This window comes from Odocoileus virginianus, chromosome 28 (genome assembly GCF_023699985.2).
Source record: "Odocoileus virginianus isolate 20LAN1187 ecotype Illinois chromosome 28, Ovbor_1.2, whole genome shotgun sequence".
Classification (NCBI taxonomy): Eukaryota; Metazoa; Chordata; class Mammalia; order Artiodactyla; family Cervidae; genus Odocoileus; species Odocoileus virginianus.
This window is the reverse complement of record NC_069701.1, coordinates 34,432,729-34,451,941: the sequence shown is the minus strand read 5'-3', so window position 1 is coordinate 34,451,941 and position 19,213 is coordinate 34,432,729. Positions and strand designations below refer to the sequence as shown.

Here is a 19,213-nt window from a genome sequence, read left to right as displayed (position 1 = left end):
CTGGAGGTGTTGTCTGACGTCCTGAGACCCACGGCTCCTGCCTCCCTCCTTCAGCGGAGAAGGGTGGCGGGAGTGGCCCCAGGCCCTTACCGTAGCATCTTCCCCGGCGTAGTGCCCGATAACCCGCTGGCCCCCGGGGTGCCGCCTGGACCATTGGGTGATGTTGTAGACCTTGCGATCGATGACCAGCCACTTGTCGGTGCGCAGGTTGTGCTTCTGAATCTCCTCCCAGCGGAAGGTGGGCATCGGCGCCTCAAGCCCGGAGGCCCCCTCTCCCTGGTTCCCCCCGCTCCCCATGCTGCCTGCTGATCGGGTGGCCCAGTGCACTGAGGTGAGTGCGGTCCGGACCTTTATCGCTTTCGGCTTTTGTCTTCTCCTCCTCCCACGACGTCCCCTCCCCCAGCCTCCTCGCCTAGCTCCGGAGTATCCCTGCCTTTCCTCTCCGCTTCCAAGTGCCCCGAAGCGGTCCCCTCCCTCCGGCCCTCCCTCCGCCTCCCCCCCCCACCCCCCCCACCCCGAGCTCGCAGCGGACTTTTGCCTCCAGAGAAAACTCCTGGGTAGCTCAGGGCCTCGAAGCCTTCTTTGCCCGCCCCTCCGCCTCCCCCCGCCCGGGACTCCGCATCCTCCCGCGTTCCCCTCCTCCTGGGTTTCCACAGTGATCAGCAGAGCGCCTGCACCAATCCGGGCACGTCGCCCCTCCTGCCATTGGCCCAGGAGGATCTTTCGAAGGCCAGCGGGCTGGGGCAGCGGTTCCCGGCTCCCCCGCCAGCCGGGCCACTCGGAGTCCTGAGGGGCCGGGAGGCCGGTTACGTGTCCGAACTCCTCCCTCCCCCCACTTCAGCCCCGGGCGCCCGAGGAGATCCCAGGGGAGCCTGGCGGGCAAGAGGGGGCGGCGGTTGGGGTTCCCGGCGCTTACGCGCATGCCGGCGACCCGCGCTCCCGGGTGTGCACCTGATGCCCGCACAAAGAGGGCCGCGCGGCTCCGCGCGCTTTGCGGTGGGGACCGGCCCAAGGCCCGGCTGGCGGGCGCGCAGGCGCGGCCAAGCCACCGGGCGGGCTATTTCCACTGGGACCGGCCTGATTAGATGACGCCCTCCCCTAACCCTCTGGAATCGGTACTCCAATATCTCCACACTGTGCTCGCTGTCCACACTGGCGCCCTCCTGCAGCCTCCCTGGGGGAACGCCAGCCTGCGGCTGGCCCAGGGCTCCAAAGCCTGTAATCAGTGGATCTTAGAAAAGAATTGTGGAACCTCTTATGTGCTTCCTTGTGTTCGGCGCCATGGTGGGGAGAGGATGGAGGGGGACGCCGTGGTGGGGACGCGAGGACTTGGTTCTGGCCCTGAACTCAGGAATCTCGCAGTTGGGAAGAAATACTATGGAAATGATACAGGACCTCCTACGATGAACTGTTCAGTGCTGTTATACAGACTCCAGGAGATAAAGATGGGGATATCAAAAGAATAGGCCTGTGCAGGCCCCCAGGGCTAATGGACCGAGCTGCTTGGGATTAGTGCCCTAGTGAAAGGTTTGCCTGGCTTAGAATTCCTAAGAATTCCTTAGAATTCCTCTACCCTCCCAGGTTTTTGCCTAGTCTAATAACTAAAATGATATAAGATATTACCAGGAGAAAAAGAAACATTTAATAGTATGTATACCTCCTGTAGGGCTTCCCTGAAGGCTTAGATGATAGAATTTGCCTGCAATGCAGGAGACCCAATTCTGATCCCTAGGTTGGGGGAGATCCCCTGGAGAAAAGAATGGCAACCCACTCCAGTATTCTTGCCTAGAGAATTCTGTGGACAGAGGAGTCTGGTGGGTTACAGTCCATGGGGTCACAAAGAGTCAGCCAGGACAGAGGGACTAACACTTTCACTTTTTCATACCTCCTGTATACATGTGAGATACTCAGAAAAACTGAGTAACTCCCTGAAAATTGCACGGTGAAAGCTCTTCACCCTAAATACCATCTTCAGTAAAAAAAAAACAAAAGATGTGGGACTTCTCTGGTGGTCCACTGACTAAGACTCCGCTCTTCCATGAAGGGGGCCAGATTCCATCCCTGGTCTGGATCCCATGTGCCAAAGCTAAAAGTTCACATGCCACAGCTAATATTTACAACAACAAACAAAAAGATGTTGGGGGTGGGGGTGGAGACCTGTGGAAGGTCACCAGGAAAAGCACAGTAAACAAGGTTAGGTTTTGTGCGGTTTTGAGGCGTTATCTTCTGCACTGGACTTGAGTTTGAGTAAACTTCGGGAGTTGTTGATAGACAGGAAGGCCTGGTGTGCTGCAGTCCACGGAGCTGCAAAGAGTCAGACATGACTGAGCTACTGAACTGAACTGAACTGAACTGAACTTCTGCACTGGTAAGTGTTTCTAGAAGTAAGGTCATCTTCCTCTTCCTGGTACATTGAGGGAGGTACCCTTACAGATGGAGATTTCCCCTGTACATGTGAACGCCTCTTACAAAAGGGTAACTTCTACTTAGTTTTCAGAGCTTTTCATGGTCTGCAGTTTCTTAAAAGTAATCAGCCTGAAATAGCCTTATGCCAAAGAGTTAAATTCTGTGGTGGCAAATTTTGTTCCTGTATAGCAGGAAATTCCTTTGAAAATTTCCCAAGATGTCTCACAGCCCAGAAACTAAGTTGATAGATTGGTCCATACCACGTTGAACCAGTTTCCCAATGGTGAGACTAGGTCAGTTCAGTTAGAGTTATATATCTCATTTCAGGAGGTAAGTGATGCAACTGGGTCCCCAAAGTTAGCCCTATATTGTGCAGGAAATCAGGGGTAATAAGAGGAATTTCTTTTTCTTTTTTAACTTTTAATTTTGTATAGGGGTATAGACGATTAACAATGTTGTGATAGTTTCAAGTGAGGGACTCAGCCATAAACATATGTGTATCCATTCTCCCCAAACTCCCCTCCTATCTAGACTGCCACATAACACTGAGTAGAGTCCGTGTGCTATACAGGAGGTCCTTGCTGGTTATCCATTTTAAATCCAGGATCGTGTACAAGCAACCATACGTTCGTTCTCCAAGTTTGTGAGTCTTAATATGAGGAATTTCTAAGGAAACAAAGTGAATGGTTGGAGAAAGTTATAACCCAATGTCTGAGTCCTGAGAGCTGCCATGAGAGCTGACATCAGTTCTAGATGTCAGGCTCAAAGCATCTTCACATGCAGTGTGGGCAAGTGGTGGCAATCAGATTCTCCTGATTTGCAGTTTGAATGTCTGATGATATCATGCATGCTGGTGGCCCATCAAATTTTTCTGAATGGCCCAGACAACAACAAACACAAAGAAGATTGTCTAAACATGAGGTATTGTGGCAATTTCTCTGAAGTTTATATGAAGTCATTCAGTCTGTATGGCTTTGAGGAAAAGAGCAGCTTTTGTTCTTGGTGATTCCAAGTCAGAAGATTGGGAGAAAATTGGAAAGTTTATTTTGGAGCATCATAACCAGATATTGAAGGAAACCAGTAGAATTCAGGATCCAGTTCAGTTCACAAGTAAATAACAAAATCTCAAAGACAATGAACAGCACTAGAGTCTGATATCTACAAAGGTGTGCTATTGAAACAATTTTTCTCTTTAAAATCAACCTGTTCAGTCATTAAGTTGTGTCCAACTCTTTGCAACCCCTTGGACTGTAGCACGCCAGGCTTCCCTGTCCTTCACCGTCTCCTGAAGTTTGTTCAAACCCATGTCCATTGAGTCGGTGATGCCATCCAATCATCTCATCCTCTGTTGCCCCCGTCTTCTCCTGTTCTCAATCTTTCCCATCATCAGGGTCTTTTCCAATGAGTTGGCCCCTCGCATCAGGTGGTCAAAGTATTGGAGCTTCAGCATCAGTCTTTCCAGTGAATTTTCAAGGTTGGTTTCCTTTAGGATTGACTGGTTTGATCTCTTTGCTGTCCAAGGGACTCTCAAGAGTCTTCTCTAGCACCACAGTTCAAAAGCATCAATTGTTTGGCACTCAGCCTTCTTTATGATCCAACTGTCACATCCATACAAGACTACTGGAAAAACCATAATTATACAGACCTTTGTCGGCAAAGTAATGTCTCTCCTTTTTAAGATGATGTCTAGGTTTGACATTGCTTTTCTTCCAATGAGCAATTGTCTTTTAATTTCATGGCTGCAGTCACCAGCCACAGTGATTTTGCAGCCCCCCAAAATATAAGCTGTCACTGTTACTACTTTTTCCCCATTTATCTACCATGAAGTGATAGGACTCGGAGCCATGATCTTAGTTTTTGGAATGTTGCGTTTTAAGCCATCTTAAAATCACCTTAATTTCTACCAAAGATAGACAAATTAAGGCCAGTTTGTTTGCAAAAGAAGTATAGCCTCATCAGACTTGGCCAGATTATATACATAAGTGCAGCAAGAATAGTGATTGATCATGTAGGCTCTCTAAAATCTGGTTTGAGGGAACTTTATATAAGGAAACTTCAGAGTGAAATTTTCACAGCTTCTTGAGGTCAAGAAGCCAAGCCAAGGACCAGCCATTGTGAAAATTAATTAACTAACAGAAACCTCATTTAAGATGGAGTTGCGAGGTCAGAAGAGGGAGCTCTCATGCCCCACCATTCAATGTCAACTGCAAACCCGACAGAAAGTACTTTGACTGTATAATCCATGGGGTCGCTGAGTCAGGCACGACTGAGCAACTTGCACTTTGCATCTCCAGCAGAAGAAGGTTACTACTTAACGCCCAGCAGGAGGAAGGAAGAACTTCTCCTTGCCCTGCAACAGCCTAGCCAACGAGAGACTGTCATAACCCGGCCAATGAAAAGTCACTACATTTCAAACTTCCTGTTTCTTCCGGTGGACTCTTTGTTTATATCAGCCCCTCCCAGCTTCCCTTTCTTTTCTATCAAAGAATGATTTTGAAACTGCTAGGTGGCATTCGGCAAGAGGCAAAGTGATAGCTAAGAAGTGATTTATCAGATTAGGACACTTGTGGTACTTACAAGTGGGTAGGAGAGAGGATGTTGTGCCCTGAGAACTTAGTGGGCTACAGTTTTATAATCAAAGGAAAAGTGTGTGGGGTGGGGGTGGGGGAATGACCACTTTATTCCTCGTTCTTGAGTAGACGTCACGATTCCATCATCAGCTCCTCCTCCAGGTTGGGCAGTGGAGTTTTCATATCCCTACATGGTCAAGCCGGGACTGTCATGGCACTATGGAAAAATAATTTCGGGTCTCAGTACAATGAGGAACTTTCACTTTGAAGTGTCACCTTTCCAGAAATTGTTGTTTTTTATGTGTGCAAAGAGCATGTCCTAGAGGTCATTAACTTACTGAGCTCACTGGACTGAATGTGGGTCTCATGCCACCATTGTTTTATTGTTTTGAGGCATGTCTCCTGCCTCTGTTTCATGGTTTTATGGTTAAGCAAACCTGTTTTCTTGAGTGATCATTAACTTACTGAGGTCTCCTAAAGCCCCCTAAAGTTCCCTCTGTAATTGCCTAATGGGATTTCTGAGCTAACTATTTGATTATCCTACTCTGTCCCTATCAGTTCTCCCCTTTGTTCTCCAGATTTGCTTGTGATTTGCTGTAGGTTGTATGTACCAAATTGCAGTTCTTTGCTGTTTCTGTATACACCCATTTTGCTGGTAAAATAACTGACTGTTTTGTTTTAGGGCAACACCATCAGACTCTCCTGCAATACCTATAGATTTGAGTGAGTCCGCTATTTTTGAGGTTCCCCTAAATATTATGAGATTCCTACCCCTGCCAGGAAGTGGCAGATGAAGGCCTTATTCATCTGGTAAGCTTGCTGGTAATCTTGTAAGTAAGGTGCCAGGCCAGCTTTGTGAAGGGGCTTTATTGGCTCCATAAAGTCAACCTGAGTTCTTTAAAACTGTCTGGTCAAATCTGAGTCTCTGCACATCTCTCAAATATGGCATTCCAGTCAAAGGTTTGGTACTATAACCAGTGTTTCTCGTTGTGTCCTGTTATAAGGAGAACAGATTCTTAGAAACTAAGAGTTTCTGAATTCTGGAGGGATCTGGTAGAGAGAAGACATAAATGTTTCATCTTTGTTCACAAGATATATTTTACTAAATTACTGTAAGTCATAGATAGCTTAAGAGAAAAAAGTTTCCTTAAGTGTGGAGAGCGTGCATGTGTGTATGCATGCTCAGTCGTGTCCAAATCTTTGCTACCCCAGGCAGGCAGATTCTTTACCACTGCACCACCTGGGATGCCTAAGTGTGAAAAGACAAAACCTTAAAGAACCTTAAAGCAATAAAACAAAGTCACAAAAGTTATAATCATTCTTATCAGTTTATTCAATTCCATATTATTAATTCTTGATCTCTTGTTAGCAGTTTTATGAATTCAGTTTTTCCTTAGGGTTCTGTTAATTCTTATCCAGTTCAGTTTTATGGTCTTAAAGTTATCAGAAATGTGTATTTGTCAGAATTCCTTTTCTTGAATCTCCTTGATTCTGCATACATTGGAGTGTTTTGCTTTTCCTCTCGCTCCATTTAGTTTAGGAAAAATTCCTGCTGGATCTGAATATCAGCTGTCATTATGAGTTCAGCCAGACTGGTGGCCTCTCACCTTACTTTCTTTCTGTCTTTTATCAAACCATTAATCTCAGGAGGTAATCCACAAAAACTTTAGAGAATCCTTCCTGCATTTAAGGCATTCTTTAACTATGGCCCTTAGCTTAGCCTTTGACCTAGGAGTGACAGGTATCTAAGAAAGACTGTCTGCAACCTCAAATGGTTTTATTTTCAAAAATAATTGTCTAATAGTCTCTTCAGAGTGGAAAGGGAATTCAGGCAAAGGATTACTGGGATAAGCACTCAAAGGAGGACAGAGAGGAGCAGTAGGAGTTAAATTAATCTCATGTTTTGTTTTGTTTTTTTCTGTAAATTATCTTTTAGTTTAAATTTCTTACATTTGTTTGTTTGTTTTAGTTTATTTAGCTATTTTAGCTTTGGTGGTTCTGCGTCTTCATTGCTGCAGTTGGGTTTTCTCTAGCTGTGGCGAGCAGGGGCCACTCTTCACTGTAGTGTGCGAGCTTCTTGTTGCAGAGCATGGGCTTCAGCAGTTGCAGCGCACAAGCTCAGTCTCTCTGCAGCATGTGGAATCGTCCTGGACCAGAGATCAAAGCCATGTCCCCTGCACTGGCAGGTGGATTACAATCCACTGTGCCACCAGGGAAGTCCTAACCTTTTGTTGTGATACCTCTTGTATCATTATTTTTCATTAGCCTTTTACAACAAATCTTTCAAGAGGCTATTTTGGAACCTTTGGGAGGCTTCCACATACCAATTAAAATAGGTATCCCTCTAACTGTTTGATTTCAGAAGCCCTTGCTTGTAAGTGCACTTCCTAAATGGTCTTATCTAATCAGAACATTCCCCATTTTGGTCATGGTAGTTTTAGGCTGCAATTTCTCTGAGGGCTGGCAGCAAAGGGCTAGGGTCAGAACCTAGCCACAAATGAAATGTAACCCACATTTTCTGCCTAGCCAGACATGCTAAGTCACTTCAGTCATGTCGGACTTTGTGACCCCCATGGACTGTAGCCCGCCATGCTCCTCTGTCCATGGGGATTTTCCAGGCAAGAATATGGGAGTGGGTTACCATGCCCTCCTCCAGGGGATATCCTAGGGATTGAACCCACACCTCTTATGTCTCCTGCATTGGCAGGCGGGTTCTTTACCACTAGCGCCACCTGGGAAGCCCTAATCAGCTTTGAAGCGAAGTGAAGTGAAGTTGCTCAGTCGTGTCCGACTCTTTGTGACCCCATGGACTGTAGCCTACCAGATTCCTCCATCCATGGGATTTTCCAGGCAAGAATACTGGAGTGGGTTGTCATTTCCTTCTCCAGGAGATCTTCCCAACCCAGGGGTTGAACCCGGGTCTCCCATATTGTAGGCAGATGCTTTATCCCAATACAAAAGAAGAGAGAAATGATTAAATATACAAACTAAAAATAAATGGGCTGTGGCCCAATTCTTGGAAATCCCCAACCCTTCCCCCAAATAGTTGGAATAATCCTCCCATTCTTTAGCCTATGAAATTACCCACCCTTATAAAAAGTGATAACACTGTGTCCTGATGCCTCTCTCGCCTTCTGAGATGGCCCTCACTCTGTCTACAGAGGGTGTATCTCCCTCAACGAACCTTCCTTCGTTTTACCATGACTTGCTCTTTGATTCTTTCTTGTGCAAAGCCAAGAATCCACCCTTGGCAGCCATCCCAGGGACTTGCCTGAGACCTGGGACGTGACCATCTTCTCGAGCCTTCCTTTCTTTCCTGCAAGAGGCGTCCACAAGAGAGTGAAAAACATGCAGACATCACACGATCCAGAAAGTTCACTCTAAAGACAGCCTAAGAAGTAAAACCCTTTCTTGCTACAGGCAGTAAAGAATGATGTTGTGAAAATGTATCTCCAGTTTCCCGATAGCAAGCCGTGTGCCTCCGGTTATGGAACTGCTAATCTTTGACACCTGGCAGGTGCTCCCGGCATGGAATTTTTTCTTTTCTTTTCTTTTTTTTTTTTTTTAGCACTAACAGAGCAACAGAAGTTGACAAGACAAAGGCCTCTTATGGACAAGGACACCTTATGACAAAGTCGCATAAGAGCTGGCAAAATTGAACAGAGAGATTGCGGAGAGCCCAGCTGCAAGCCCAAGTCATTACCTGAGCATCTGACTGGCTGATTGGATCCACAGCTCATATGTGTCCCTTAGATGCACATTGGTACGTGCTCCTCCCTGCTGGCAAGAGACTTGACGGAGTATTCTCCCTGGGCATAAAGTCACGCCCTCAGGACATGGATGACAGAGACAAAGAAAACAGCAGCCCTCCCTGGAAAGATAGGGGTCATTAGAAAACTCAAAACATTCTTACCAAAATCCAGGAGCACCAAGGAACTAATTCCACAGATATTTTCTCCTGCTAATCTAAATTTACATAAAGTAAAGGATTCTCACCTCTCATTTCCATCAGATCCTGCAGGCAGAGATCCAGGAGACTGATGTGATAAGAATTCTTAATTTCTACCAGCTTTTGCCTGAGGCCCCAGGTTCTCTCAGCTGCAGCAGTTGATTACACAGATTAAACTACCGGGGAAGCATTTTCTTCTTTTACCCTTCTAGGGTCTTTGTCTAGTCTAATAGTTTAACTGATGTAGGACAGATTACCCTGGTGGGTCAGATGGTAAAGAATCTACCTGCCAATACAGGAGACCTGGGTTCAACCCCTGGGTCAGGAAGATTCCCTGGAGAAGGAAATGGCAACCCACTCTGATATTCTTGCATGGAGAATTCCATGGACAGAGGAACCTGGCAGGGTACAGTCCATGGGGTCGTAGACAGTTGGACATGGCTGAGTGACTAACACACATACAAGACAGATTAATGGGCTTCCCAGGTGGTGCTAGTGGTAAAGTGCCAATACAGGAGACAGAAAAGAAGTGGATTCGGTCTCTGGGTTGGGAAGATCCCCTAGAGGAGGACATGGCAGCCCATTCCAGTATTCTTCCTGGAGAATCCCATGGACAGAGGAGCCAGGTGGGCTACAGTCCATAGGGTTGCAAAGAGTCACACCCGACTGAAGCGACTTAGCACGCAAGCATGCAAGACAGATTAACAGGAGAAAAGCAAACAAAAAAAGCTTAAGAACATGTATACCTCCCGTGTGGGGCTTCCCTGGCCGCTCACTGGTAAAGAATCGGCCTGTCAATGCAGGAGATGTGGATTCAGTCCCTGGGTTGGGAAGATCCCCCAGAGAACGAAATGGTGACTTACTCCAGGATTTTTGTCTGGGAAATCCCATGAACAGGGGAACCTGGCAGGCTACAGTCCCTGGGGTCGCAAAGAGTCGGACATGACTTAGTGACTAAACAACAGCAACACCTTTTGTATACGTGGAAGATCCACAGGAAAAATAAGTAACTCTCCAAAATGGCAGAAACCCTCACCTTAAACATCATCTTCAGCTGAAGACAAAAGGTGTCGGAAAAAAATTTTTAAAAGAGAATTCCCTGGTGATCCATTGGTTAAGACTCTGTGCTTCCACTGCAAGGGACATGGGTTTGATCCCTGGTCTGGGAACTAAGAATCCCTTTTGCCCTGGGTAGCAGCTAAAAAAAAAAAAAAAATAGAAGTGTTGGTGGTGGAAAATCATTTTGGAAGGTCACCAGGAAAAGCGCAGTGAACAAAGGTTAGATTTTTCTGCAGATTGAATTCTATGTCTTCTGCACTGATAAGAATTTCTAGAGGTAAGGTCATCCTCCTCTTCCCAGAACACAGAGGGCGATACCCTTATAAATGGAAATTTCCCTTATATACATGAATGTCTCTTATCAAAGGGTAACTTATACTCAGTTTTCAGAGCTTCTCCTGTGTCTGCAGTTTCTTAAAATAATCAGCCAAAGAAACATATTTTGGGGTGACAACTTTTGCTCCCCCATAGTAGTAAGAACAGGGAAGAAGGGAAGACAGCGTAGCGACTGAGTTAGGAGTGAACAAGTGGTCCTATATTTCAGTGGGGTGATTTCCAAGTCCCGGAGTTGTGGCAACCTCAGATGGTAAAGAATCTGCCTGCCAGTACAGGAGACCTGGGTTCAACCCCTGGCTCAGGAAGATTCCCTGGAGAAGGAAATGGCAAGCCACTCCAGTATTCCTGCCTGGAGAGTTCAATGGACAGAGGAACCTGGCAGGCTACAGTCCATGGGGTCACAAAGTCAGACATGACTGACTGACTAACACACACACAGACACACACACACGCTCCTCATTAGCATCTCATCCCAACCCTGTAAGGTGGACAGGATCCACACTGTTATAGCTACTTAAATATGGAGGGACTGCAGTTTAAGAAAGGTGAAACAGCCAAATATGCATGGTTGCAACAAGTGCCACGGACATCACACGCCTTCTCCTAATGGACTGTGGGAGGAACCGCTGCAGAAACTGCTGGGTGCAGCCTGATGCAGTAAGAGGCTACGAAGGTGACTGGACAACAGGTGGGAGGGCGGGGCAACAGGGGAGCCGAAGCGGGTCCTTTGCATGCCATCCCTGCAGTGGTCAGCCTCCTCTCTAGCAACGTCATGTCATGCTGGTCTCAGTTCCAGATGGCACGAATGAGACTTCTCTGGCATTGAAGACTGGACATAGACATTCACATCTAAAGCCTTGGTCACAAGGTAAGAGAGGATGAGGCAAACTCTTGGGAAGAGTACACTGACTTTTATGCCTGTTAAAGGTTTGCTGGGACTTCCCTGGTGGTCCAGTGGTTAAGAATCCACCTGCCAATGCAGGAGATGCAGGTTCAATCCCTGGTTGGGAAGATCCCACATGCCACGGAGCAATTAGACCCAAGCACCCTCGAGTCCACATACAGCAATGAAAGATCCCGAGTGCTGCAAATCAGCCAAACAAACAGATTAATTTAAAAATATATTTTTTAAAAAGTTTACTGAAACAGTAACCAATATTGTTAATTTTTGAAAGGGGGATTAACACAATACATAGAGAAGATGAATGAAAAATGTTAAAAAGGTCCTGGAGCTCAGGGGAAGGAGTGCTAAGTGAAAGGAAGACCCAGGGGTCATCTCATGGGGAAGCTTCACAGGCTGAGAAAGGGGCATATGAGAAGGTGCTGAAGCCCTGAAAGGCAGCCAACACATTTGGGGTGAGCAAGAATGGTGGATCGGCCAGGAGGAGTGGGGCTCCCAGCAGATCCCAGGGAACCACTACTCAGAGTAGACCTTGAAAATCATGTGATGAAGACACAAATGAATGAATGAATATAAGAAGAGTGAGGAATGGCTCCAGGAGAGTTCTGGTAAGAACTGCTCTGGGTAGGGTTCAAACTGGGAAAAGCCTGGCATGCTGCTGGAAGGATGGCAAGACTGTATCATGGAGGAAGCAAGGAAACTCCTAAAGCAGGAGTGTGCTAGGACCAGATCTATGGTGTAAAAAGAGACTTTGGGGGACAAGTTGGAGCTGGGGTGGAATATAGGGGAGACATCCTACAAGAAGTAAGATCCATTCAGAGGCACTGCAGTGTCCCATCAGAGAGAAGGGGAGGGAGTCTGCACTAAGGGAGAACTCTGTTTTATTTTATTCTTTTTGCCCCATCATGCAGCTTGTGGGATCTTAGTTCCCTGACCAGGGTCTGAACCCAGGGCCTTGACAACGAAAGTGAAGGGAACGAGGCAGACACAACCTTTAAAAGAATGACATAGCCATTGTTTAGTCACTCAGTAGTGTCTGACTCTTTTGCAACCCCGTGGGCTGTAGCCCACCAGGCTCCTCTGTCCATGGGATTTTCCAGGCAAGAACACTAGAGTGAATTATCATGTCCTTCTCTGGGGGATTTTCCTGACCCAGAGATTGAACTCATGTCTCCTGCATTGGCAAGTGGATTCTTTATCACTGAGTCACCTGGGAAACCCAAGGTAACATAGCCATATGACATGACAGAAACTGGTTAGAACAAACCAGGTTCAAGATAGCAGATGAGCTGACTTCCAGTAGACCCAAGCCTCATTAAACTCTCATTGTAATATATTAGCATATGCTGAATGATACGCCCACCAGTGTCATGGTGTTCTGTGGCCAATCATAAGAGGTCAGAAAGGGGGAGGTGGCCCAATTCCTGGAAGTCTCCATTCCATCCTCAAAATAGTTGGAAATAGCCATTCCCTTCTGGAGGGGATCTTCCCAACCCAGGGGTAGAACCCAGGTCTCCTGCATTGCAGGCAGATTCTTTCCCATCTGAGCCAACAGTAAAGTCCAAGAATACTGGAGTGGGTAGCCTATCCCTTCTCCAGTGGATCTTCCCAACCAAGGAATTGAACTGGGGTCTCCTGCATTGCAAGCAGACTCTCTACCAGCTGAGCTACCAGGGACGCTTCCGGTTATTAGCTTATGAAATTACCCGCCCCCCCCATAAAAATTGACAACCCATACACCTTCTGAGATGAGCCTCACTCTGTCTGTGGCGTGTGTTTCTCTCTATACTCTCTGAGTAAATCCATGTCTTACTTATCACTTTCTCACTGAATTCTTTCTGCGATGAGACATCAAGAATCCTAGGTTCACTAAGTCCTAAAATGAAGTGTGTGATGGCAATTAAAAGACTGTGGGTTGAAGTCCAACCGGAGTTGCACAGTTTCAAAGGTGCTGAGTCCTAACCTTGGGGCCACTAGGGAACTCTCCTAAGGGAGAATTTTAGAAGGCTGAAGTCTGCAGCATCATGGCCTTGCCCATACCTACCTCCTCCTGCTCTATTACTCACTACTCTCACTACTTGGATGGACTGGTAAGACTGTCCCCTTAGAGAAAATCCCCAGTTTTCCAACTTGACTACAGGGTCCTTCAGGAATCAGGGTGATTTCGGAGAGGGATGAGTTTGCCATGGCGTCCTCCTGCCCCACAGAACCCTGCCCTGGCATGCAGCAGTACCAAGGACCACAGTTACTGGGGATCTTGTCAGGAATTCTTTGTGATCCTTGCACTTTATCAGGAACAAACAGACCAGCATGGTGGCCTGGAGCTGAGGTCGTCTCAGCTGAAAGGTCGTCTCAGGTGAAAGGGTGGGCAGGGTGGGGCGGTTACCCAGGAAGACAGAGCCTGGAAGGATGGAGCCCATAACACCAGTCCCCACAGAACTGGTGAGTGGGGTTTTCTGTCTTGTCCTCACTAGGAGTCTCTGAAGTCAGCAGTAGACTGGCGGGGTTCAGGTAGCAAAGAGACTGGTTAATCAGAAGAAGGGTGAAAGTCAAAGACAGCCAAAGGGATCAGGCCCTGGGGCAGTGACAGGGAATGTGATGTGAGCACAGGCAGAGGACCAGCTGGCCCAAGCCAAAAGCTCTTTCTGGCCATTTTTATCTCTTCCCTCCTTTGGTTGATAGATATGGCCAAGTCACTTGGATCTTTAAAAAGTCTTCACAGTCATCTTTTTCTCAAGCCACCACTGCTCCTTCACAGGCCATTAATTGTTGAATTTGGGGAACCACAGACCCTTTCTGGGTCTACTTTATGTCTCCTATTCATTTCTCAGATTGCTATAATCTTCTCCAATTCTGAGAGTGGTGGTAACCTTCCTTCCTATCTGTCCAGCATGTTCGGTTCAGTTGCTCAGTCGTGTCTGACTCTTTGCGACCCCATGGATGGCAGCATGCCAGGCTTCCCTGTCCAGCATGCCAGGCTTCCCTGTCCAGCACCAACTCCTGAAGCTTACTGAAACTCATGTCCATTGAGTCAGTGATGTCATCCAACCATCTCATCCTCTGTCCTCCCCTTCTCCTCCTGCCTTCAATCTTGCCCAGCATCAGGGTCTTTTCAAACAAGTCAGTTCTTCACATCAGGTGGCCAAAATATTGGGCTTCGGCTTCAGCATCAGTCCTTCCAATGAACATTCAGGACTGATTTCGTTTAGGATGGACTGGTTGGATCTCCTTGCAGTCTAAGGGACTCTCAAGAGTCTTCTCCAACACCGCAGTTCAAAAGCATCAGTGACCTCTATCAGGTTAGGGCACTCAAAGGGCTCTCAAGTGCACAAAAGCCCTTGGTCCAGTGACTTCCTCCTCCTTCTCCTAACTCCTGAGGTAGCTACTGTGACTCCATCTTTGCAGAAGAGGACTCCAATGCTCAGGAAGATGACAGACCCTTAACCAGCAGATACTAGACAGAGCCTGCCCCCACCAAGGCTTCTGGAATCTGATCTGAAAAGTCACCAGCAAGTGCGGTCACTCCTTCTTGGCCCTCTGGGAGGCATCTGGCAGGCTGACATCTCCTCCCTCTCGCCAGGCCATGTCCTTTGGCTCTTGGTCAAGACGTGATCCTGATTCTACTATTGAACCACCCCTTTGATCTCATCCATTTATTTCTCTCGCTCTTCCTTCCCACTAAATGTTCTTGACCCTTGACTCACTCAGTCTTTTCACTTTCAGGCACCACATCTGGGGTGACTCCGCCTCTCAAATCTACATCCATATAACCACCAAGGCATACAAAACTAACCATCCCATTACCCCAGGTAGCTTCCCTGAGTCCAGAGACAGGCCTGTGCAGGTGTGTTCCCTGGGCGTACTCAGGTCTAACCTTCACTGTTTCTGGTATAAAGCTGAGTTTGTCCTCTTCCATTCCAAAAGCCCTTCCTTTTAACACATCTGTTTCTATTAATGGTACCACTCCTCTTCCTGTCATTCCATCAGAATTCTAGAGTGACTTTCACTTCTCTTGCTTCCCACTCTTGCAAAAAAGCTGTGTTTGGGGATTTCCCTGGTGGCCTTGTAGTTAAGACTCCCTGGTGCCAATGCAAGGGGTTCGGGTTGGATCCCTAGTCAGGGAACTGAGATCCCATATACCTTAAGGCACAGCCAAAAGATTAAAAAAAAGTTGTGTTTGACAGATTCTACCTCCATCAGTGTTTCCCATCAGCCCCTTTTGTTCTGATGCCACTGCTGCTTACTCTCATTGAAGGTTCTCCGAAACCCCCAGCCACTGATGCACTGCTGCAGTGCCCTTTGGCTCAGCCCAGCTCTTGCTGGGATTTCGGCCCCAACACTTTCCATGGTTTCACAATGCCCTGCCCAGTGAATCAGCCAGGGATGAGGCAAGGGAGGAAAGGACATAAATGGCAGTAATGTTTCCTGAAGATGTTGGTCTTGCCCAGACATCCAGCTCAAAAGGCTAAAAAAATACGGGATGTCATCAGTGATGAGGGGAAATGACCTTATCTTTGTGCCAAATCATAGTAGAAACATCTTCTATCATTCTGATCATGAGGCCAACTAATGACTAAGGAGGTGGGTGTCTTACTGCAAAAAAGATGCTCCTTGTTGCCCTGCAGATTGAAAGAGGAGGAACAAAAAATAATAAAGGTTGGGCTAAGGGGAAGCACGAATAAGAACCTAAATAGGAGGAGCCTCCTGGAGACCTAAAGAGGAGATCAAACACAATAAATATATATGTATATAAACCAGGGTGACTCTACCTGGTGGGGAACCAGGGTAAGAACGAAGGGGTCATGCTCAGTCTAGAATACCTGGGAATCTAGTATCCTTACTGCTCATTCTAACATCAGATATAAACGTGCATTTTTACAGAGCATTGGAGTTAGGGAAGGACAGTGACATGAGCCATGGATCAGACCCCAGAGAATACCCGTATTACAAAGCCCAGATTCTTTTTTCTTTTTTTTTAGGTAATGTAATTTTATTACAAAATTCAGGATCTAAAAAGTAACCTGTTACACTGACTAAGGTAACTCTGAGATGAACTGTGTCAGGCATCGTCCTGTTAGTGACGACCTCAGGGGAGAAGAGACGCCGTCCCCCGCACCGCACCCCCCCCCCCCGCCATGTGGGGTGCAGGCAGTGCCTGGGCCACCGTGGCCGTCGCTCTGCCATCTGGGCCATGACGAGCTCAGTGAGAGCCTCTTGCTGAACTCTGAAGGCCAAGCAGGAACCTCAAGGGTGGCCTCTTCAATGGTATTTAGGAGACTGTGCACAGAAGAAGAGTATGTCCCTTGGGCTGAAGCCCAGTATGGGAGCTCTTACTACAAGCAGGAGACACAGAGGGACCATGTGACCAGTGAGAAGTCTGCGGCCAGAACCCAGGCTAACCCAGGCTACAGACAGTGACTGTTGGACAGACACCCCCGCCAGGCAGCCACCAACAGAAGGGCTTGAAACCACCTCCGGAGGTCAGCCAAGCTACCCTCCTGCTTCTGTACAAGAGACAACTTGCCCACAGTCACGGGCAGGGCTTGTCTTATATTTACTTTTTAAAAGACTACAGGCAGGACTTTCCCTGATGGTCCAGTGGCTAAGACTTCCTGCTCCCAAAGCAGCAGGGCCCCAGGTTCGTTTCCTGGTCAGGGAACTAGATCCCATATGCTGCAACTGAAGATCCTGCATGCTGCAACTAAGACCCAGCACAGTCAAATAAATAAATAATGTTTAAAAAAAAAAGACTACAGGCAGCATCTTTATGAGGGGAGCCGAGGGGAGCATTGGGCAAGCCGGCAGGGACCCGGGCGGGGAGGGCAGGGCAGTACCTGAGAGGCGGTGGAGACTGCAGAGCACCTGGGCTGCGGGATCGACGGGAAGAACAGAGGAGCCCGGAGGAGGGGTCGGAAAGCGCACACTCGTTGGCAGAGGGGAGGCTCCAGGCCAGAGTGCATCAGCAGCCGGGGGGCCCACTGCCAAGCCCTCCGCCTGGCCCCTCCGGTGCCCACGAGAACCCTCTGCCTCTGAGGCTGTGGCTTTCATGGGATGTGTACAAAGCCCAGATTCTAGCACAAGCTCTGGCCACTGTTGGCTGTGTGACCCTCTTTGACCAGGTCACCTTATCCCTCTGAGCCTGTCTCTTCATCTGTTAAATGTAAGTAATCCCTACCTCACAGGATCATGAAGATATAATCAGACAAATACAATAAAAACTAAAAGCACTTGACCATCTATGAAGTAATATACATGATATAAGGGACTTATGATTCTTGTTCTTTCTACTGTTTCATCTTTGTGGTGCTGAAGCTTGCGTGCTCTTGCCATTGTTTCTTTGACTGTCAGGACCAATAAGGAACATTTCTTGAACATTTCCTATGCACAAAGCTCTGCTAAATTCTTTAAACCCACGATTCATTTTACTCTTCATAGCAGTCGTACAAGGACCACTAACGACACTAAGGCTCAGAGAGGTTAAGTAGCTTGCCAGAGGTCCCACAAGCAGGGATGGAATATGTCTGATTCTGTAGCCCATGCCCTTCCCATCAACTTGCACTCCTTGGTGAATGTCTAAATGCTAAAGGGTAAAACCTAAAACCATTCAGTCACTCATTCATGCAACAGCTGTTGATCGAGTGCCCACTCACGCCAGGCTCAACAGAAAGAAGGCGGCCAAAGTCAGTGGATAGAGCAGTCCTCAGGGGAGGAAGAGCTGCTCTGGGAGCCTTGGGCTTGCGGCCAAGTTTGCTAACTTCAAATGCATTTGCTCATTTCTTTCTTTTCCACGAAAGAACCATTTTCCCCCCAATATTTATTTGGATGAGCTAGATCTTAGTTATGGTACATGAGATCTTTAGTTTTGGCAAGCAAACTCTTCTTTGCAGCATGTAGGATCCAGTTCCTTGACCAGGGATCCCACCTGGGTCCCCTGCATCAGGAGAGTAGAGTCTTAGCCACTGGACCCTCAGGGAAGTTCCTACATTTGGTCGTTTCAGAATGTCATAGTTTTTAGAGCTGGGACAACTTCATTAAATCACCAAGATGGCTAAGGCCCAGCAAGGCTTAAGGCATTGAACCAAGGCTGTGTGGCAATCCAGTGGAAAAAGAAAGACTGGAAGCTCAAGTTCTGACTCAAAGGTCACAGCTCTTTCATTAGTGATCTAGTTATGGACAGCAAACAAGACAGATTCACATGGCAAGACTTCATCCAACATGACAAAACATACATGTGTGTTTGAACAGTAGGCTGATGGGGTCTCAGAGCTCCAAAGGGTCTCAGAGCCTGGATCCTGAAGGTTTCTCCTGCCTGGCCCTTGGTCACATCTCTGTCCTCTCTTCTCACCTTGTAGAGACCCAGGGTTCATAGGCTCCAGTCTACTGGGACTTACAAGCCCTGGCAGGTTAGTGTCAGACACCATCCCCACTTGCAGTTTTTGGTTTGCCAGGCAGCTGACTCCCTTGCTTGTGACTCCCATGGGGTGAGCTACGGGAGGGAACATCCTGAGAACTGAATGTGCCCTTACTGTCCCCCTTTTACAGTAGGGGGAATCAGAACTCAATGAAGTTAAGTAATTCACATAACTGGGATTTGACCTTTAGGTCTAATTATAAAGTACAAGCTCTTTCCAAACTAGCAATTTATTAACCCTGTGGACGCTCTGTTAAAAGAGAGGAAAAGGAAAAGATAAATACCTTAAGCTATCACTTATATGTAGAATCTAAAATATGGCACAAATAAACTTATCTACAAACCAGAAACAGACTCATAGACACAGAGAACAGACTTGCAGTTACTGAGGGGGGGCAGGGTGTGGGGGAGGGTTGGGTTGGGAGTTTGGGATTAGCAGACACAAACTATTGTATATCGAATGGATAAACAACAAGGTCCTACTGTGTACCACAGGGAACCCTGCTGAACGCCATGTGGCAGCCTGGATGGGAGGGGAGTTTGGGGGAGAAAGGATCCATGTGTATGTATGGCTGGATCAC

The 19,213-nt window shown here is 47.3% G+C and overlaps 1 protein-coding gene and 2 long non-coding RNA genes across 6 annotated transcripts in view; 1 reads left to right on the top strand and 2 right to left on the bottom strand.

Moving 5' to 3' along the window:
• The window catches only part of FADS2 (fatty acid desaturase 2), a 37,659-nt gene extending 37,191 nt beyond the window's left edge, over nucleotides 1–468 (bottom strand). Inside the window, exon 1 of one of the 3 annotated variants that reach the window (XM_070457471.1) lies at nucleotides 91–468. In XM_070457471.1, coding sequence (XP_070313572.1) covers nucleotides 91–297 — 207 coding nt within the window. In that variant the 5' untranslated portion in view covers nucleotides 298–468. The remainder of the gene's footprint in view (nucleotides 1–90) is intronic. The other 2 variants (XM_070457470.1, XM_020916871.2) reach the window with 2 other exon arrangements.
• Nucleotides 242–19,213, top strand: part of LOC139031860 (uncharacterized) — a 29,365-nt gene continuing 10,393 nt past the window's right edge. The window contains exons 1-2 of the long non-coding RNA XR_011484369.1: nucleotides 242–331; nucleotides 8,545–18,624. This is a non-coding gene — a long non-coding RNA (uncharacterized lncRNA). The remainder of the gene's footprint in view (nucleotides 332–8,544; nucleotides 18,625–19,213) is intronic.
• Nucleotides 6,292–19,213, bottom strand: part of LOC139031861 (uncharacterized) — a 28,347-nt gene continuing 15,425 nt past the window's right edge. For both annotated transcript variants that reach the window (XR_011484370.1, XR_011484371.1), the window contains 2 exons: nucleotides 8,680–8,847; nucleotides 6,292–8,292 (listed from right to left, as the gene is read on the bottom strand). This is a non-coding gene — a long non-coding RNA (uncharacterized lncRNA). The remainder of the gene's footprint in view (nucleotides 8,293–8,679; nucleotides 8,848–19,213) is intronic.